The 5,014-nt window shown below is 44.4% G+C and overlaps 1 protein-coding gene across 1 annotated transcript in view; it reads left to right on the forward strand.

The window, feature by feature from the left end:
• Positions 1 to 1,018: 1,018 nt before the first annotated feature.
• Positions 1,019 to 5,014, forward strand: part of LOC112102768 (Nance-Horan syndrome protein) — a 36,889-nt gene continuing 32,893 nt past the window's right edge. Inside the window, exons 1-2 of the mRNA XM_029910715.1 lie at positions 1,019 to 1,121; positions 3,277 to 3,429. Of these exons, the coding sequence (XP_029766575.1) occupies positions 1,019 to 1,121; positions 3,277 to 3,429 (256 nt within the window). The remainder of the gene's footprint in view (positions 1,122 to 3,276; positions 3,430 to 5,014) is intronic.

Genomic DNA, 5,014 nt, shown 5'->3' on the forward strand with positions numbered 1-5,014 from the left:
CAGACTTTAGGATTAGTTCAGATAAGTATCCTACAGCTTGGGCATTTGCCTGGACCTCAAGAGTGCTCCCACCAGGCCCTGCAACCCTCCCCATAACTAACAATTTGGGTGACCTTTGTCATCACTGGGGGAGTTTAGGTAGCCTGCCAACTCCCTCCATTATGTTTGTCCAGGCGGGCTCTAGGTTTCCTTCCCTTGCAGCTTCTTCCCCTTTTCTCCCCCCTCCTGTGATTCTCCCTTTCCAATACTTGCCCTTCCTCTCTCCATACAGAAAAAAACAACCACATACTTTCAATCTGAATGATTATTATCTGAATGATTATTATTTTTAGAGTAAGGGAAACTGTGCTCTCTCATGTCTCCATGACATGGAGACATGAGAGAGCACAGTGTGTGTCTTCTTTGTAACGTGCTGCTTCAGCTCTCCCTCACAAAATGGCAACTGCCCTTGCAAATATCAGATTCTTAAAACATGAAAAGTTGCAGTACATGGGAAAACTAAAATATACAACATGCTTTTCCCAACACTTCCACTCTCCTACTCCGTGTTGTCCCCTTCTTCCACTCCTGTTTCATGGTGTCTTTCTCTTAGTACTGTAGTATGCCTATTCTCTTTATTATTATTATTATTTATTATTTTGTATTACAAAAGAGGCTAGGAACCAATGAAGTACAGAACTTCATTGTGCCAAGCACTGTACAAACTTATAGTAAGGGACAGTCCCTGCCCCAAAGAACTTACAATCTAAATAGATTAGACAAAGGGTAGGGAGAAAGGACAGAACATACAAGCAGAGTCAAGGATGTGGAGATTTGTAAATGTCATGTTAATTCCCTCACTCCTTGAGGGAGGACTTTAGCTGCTGCTTTTGGGGATTGGACTGGGACTGAGGCAGCCTGTGTTGCTAGCTGTCGCCTCCTCTTCCCAGCTTACCCTGTCTCTCCTCCAGATGGTAGGAGCTAGGAAGCAGAGCAATGGCAAGGATGCACATAAAGCCGTCAGTGGAGCAGATGCTGGATGCCCATAAGCAGTATCCTTGAGAAATGGAAGGAGAAAACCACAGCCAAAATTGCAGATATCTGGGACACCCAGTGGAATCCAAGCATGTCCTGGAAAATTCGTAACTGTTAGCCAAAACCTGCAGTTCTTACTCAAACAAATTCTGCAGGCAGGGCCGGCTCCAGGGTTTTGGCCGCCCCAAGCAGCCAAAAAAAAAAGAGAAAAAAAAAGCCGCGATCACGATCTGCAGCGGCAATTCGGCGGGAGGTCCTTTGCTCCGAGCGGGAGTGAGGGACCGTCCGCCGAATTGCCGCCGAATACCTGGACGTGCCGCCCCTCTCCGGATCGGCCGCCCCAAGCACCTGCTTGCCAGGCTGGTGCCTGGAGCCGGCCCTGTCTGCAGGATACGTCTTTTTGCGATTACTTGCAGAGTAAGCAGGGGGTAAGCAGAATGGATAGGAAGCCACTAGCTTTCGCTGTCTGCAGATATCAGTTTCCTTGTTACTACTGGGGAGGAGTATCACTTGGTATTGAACTGCAACCTTGTCAACAACAGTATGGGTGGGAGAACCACTAAGCACAAATGCAGATGGTCAAGAGCCAAACTAAGCCCAGTCCTTTGGGGAGGCCAGGTCTCTCTTCCTGCCGCCATGTCAGACAGACATTTTGAGGTGTCCCTAAGTTTGAGCAGGAGGAGCTTAAAGAACTTTGGACACTGCTAGCTGATCAGTCCCCACTGAATGCTATCACTGAACAACTGAATGAATGACTGGATTTCTTTCTTACCCATGCTGTTTTGGGGAATGGCTTCCCTCTCAAGAACTGTGGAGTGATGACCTGGTCCCCTATGAGACTGACCGCAACGGGGTCACTGAACTGAACCATTTGCCAGAGAGTGCAGTGTATCACTGTGCTTTTTGAAAAAGACCAGGGGAGAGGAGGAAAGGGGTTCGATGCATTTATCATTACGAGTACTGTCTGGATCTGACCTGACTCTGAGACCCACTGCTAGGAGGACTTCATGGTTCCATATTTGTGTAGTGAGAACCTCTCTGACCCCCCTGTGCACGCACATACACTGCATAATGTTGAGAGTACTGTGACTTTTACCCTGTGACCAGAGTTGTTACTATGACTCCTTAGTTTTATGGGAGAAACCTGAGATCATTGAGCAACTGCCAAAGAGAAATAATCAGAAAGTCTGGATCTTATGCAGGCAATTAGTGTTGGAGCTTATAAAAAAACAATAAAGAGATAGGGCTGTAAAAAAAATATTTTTTACTTTTTTATACGAGCTGTTGAATGTAGCTATACAAATCTGCTCTGTTTGGCCACCGCAGAGCTGCAGAATTCATGTTGTCTGTCTTATTTATTTTGTCCCTTGTAAAACTAGTGACTGAATACACTAAAGGTAAACTTGCCTCTCCTGGGCCCACATGTTTCTGAGAAATTCTGTCTTTCCTTAATGTGTAGCTGGTTCATGCAACTTTCAGAGGAAGTCCTTTGAGATTTATGGGCAGAGCAATTGAAGTTTTTAGTCCCTCAAGAGTCAACGCCTATTAAAAAGTACCTTTTCTGAAAGGTAGCATTTGAATTTGCTTAGCGGACTCATCCGGTAGTCTCAGTCTTCATGAAGTGAGCAAACAACCAGTGTTGTAAGATAGTGAGGATACAGAATATTATAGTGAGACAACATAGTCTAGTAATTAGAGTGGGTGATTGAGAGCTAACTGGTGGGTTCTGTTCTCCACTCTGCCACTGGTTCAGTAGGTGACCTTCAGCACATTACATGATCTCATTGTGCCTCGGTTTTGCCATTTGAAAGTGGAGATGATAATGATTAAGGCTACGTTTTAGTCTCGGGTATTTTTTAGTAAAAGTCAACAAAAATTCACAGCCCGTGATCTGTCCGTGACTTGTACAATATACCCCTGACTAAACCTTGGGGAGGGGGATGTCTGGGGGGGAGGAGGCGTGCCATGGGTGCTCTGGAGGGGCAGCGTGGCTGCTCGGGGGGTGGCCTGCGGGGGTGCGGGTGGGGGGGGGGGGGGGGGGGGGGCGTCAGCGCGCGGCCCAGGACCCCTGCTGGTGCTGGGGGGTAGTATGTAGAAGAATAGCGGTCCCTATCACCAGATAGGAGGAGACATGGCGTGACTCGTTCAGCACCCCTTTCTAGCAGTAACTTACCTTCCAAGTATGGTGCCTAGCTTGCTATTTCAGATAAGCTGCATGTAACAGTGGGTAAATGTCCTATTCTCTTGTTTTTGATTCTATAGCTGTCTCTAACCTGGATGCAGAGAGTAAACTGAGTGTGTACTACCGAGCACCTTGGCATCAGCAAAGAAATATTTTCCACCCCTCTACCAGACCGCCCTGTGTGGAGGAGCTGCACCGCCACGCCAAACAGAACCTGCGAGCCTTGCGTAAAGGTAACCACTTCCACAGTCCTCTCTCACTGTACTCACACTATGGGTCTGATCCAGAACCCACTGAAGTCAATGGAAAGACTCCCAATCACTAAGCTTTGGATGAAGCCTTTAGTGAAAAAACAGGAAGCCATGCTAAGCAGGGTTTTCCCTTGTTTTGCTTCTTTATTATTATGTATTTTATTTTTTAAAAGTTTTCTTTCTGCTTTTTTTTTAAACCTTACAAATATTAGGATTGTCACATCTGTCTTCCATGTTTTTTTCTGGAGGATTTATTGGGCATGTTAGAGCTGTCTACTGTGAGCTCTCACTCTTAAACAGAATGGATGGAAGTGTTGAATTTTAACAAAGACATCTTTTCTCCCAAGTGTTAAATGGTCACAAAATAGACAAAAATACCTCTGAGGTTTTTATAAACAGCCAGACTAAAATTTTCTTTTCTTCCCAATTGTTCAGCATTAAGTGTCTTGTTTTTTATTATGTCATTTTGCTGGTTAAGACAAAGTCTTCTGGGGTCAATAATACTTGAAGGCCATTACAGAGAAGCAAAATGTCTGGTTTGCATCCGTCTTCGCTGCAGAGGATATGAGAGAGATTCCCAAACCTGAGCCATTCTTTTTAGCTGACAAATCTGAGGAACTGTCCCAAACTGAGGAGTCAGTAGAGGAGGTTTTGGAACAAATTGATAAATTAAACAGTAATAAATCACCAGGACCAGATGGTATCACCCAAGAGTTCTGAGGGAACTCAAATGTGAAATTGCAGAACTACCTACTGTGGTATGTAACGTATCACTTAAATCAGCCTTTGTACCAGATGAATGGCAGATAGCTAAAGTGAAGCTGATTTTATAAAAGGCTCCAGAGGAGAGCCTGGCAATTCAAGGCCAGTAAACCTAACTTAAGTACCAAGCCAATTGGTTGAAACTATAGTAAACAATAAAATTATCAGACACATAAATGAACATATGTTGGCGAAGAATCACGACAGCTTTTGTAGAGGGAAATCGCGCTGCATGAATCTATTAGAATTCTTTGAGGGTGTCAATAAATATGTGAACAAGAGTGATCCAATTCAGATAGTTACTTGGACTTTCAGGAAGCCTTTGACAAGGTCCCACACCAAGGGCTCTTAAGCAAAGTAAGCTGTCATGGGATAAGAGAGCAGGTCCTCTCGTGGTTCAGTAACTGGTTAAAAGACAGGAAACAAAGGGTAGGAATAAATGATCAATTTCTACAATGAAAAAAGTATAGCAGCGTCTCTCAAAGATCTATACTGGGACCAGTGCTGTTCAACATATTCTGGAAAAGCGGGTAAACAGTGAGATGGCAAAGTTTGCAGATAATACTAAGTTACTCAAATAGTTAAGTCCAAAGCTGACTGTGAAGAATTACAAATGGATCTCACAAAACTGGGTGACTGGGTAACAAAATGGGAGATGAAATTCAGTGTTGATAAATGCAAAGTAGTGCACATTGGAAAACAATCCCAACTATACATTGTGACAAAGTTATGTCCTTGACTCTGTGGGTCCTGCATTTCCTGACGGATTTTGCTAACCTCAGAGGCTCACTGTGACCCTCCACAT

This window comes from Terrapene carolina, unplaced genomic scaffold, assembly GCF_002925995.2.
Source record: "Terrapene carolina triunguis isolate 2854851 unplaced genomic scaffold, T_m_triunguis-2.0 Scaffold22, whole genome shotgun sequence".
NCBI classification, from domain to species: Eukaryota; Metazoa; Chordata; order Testudines; family Emydidae; genus Terrapene; species Terrapene triunguis.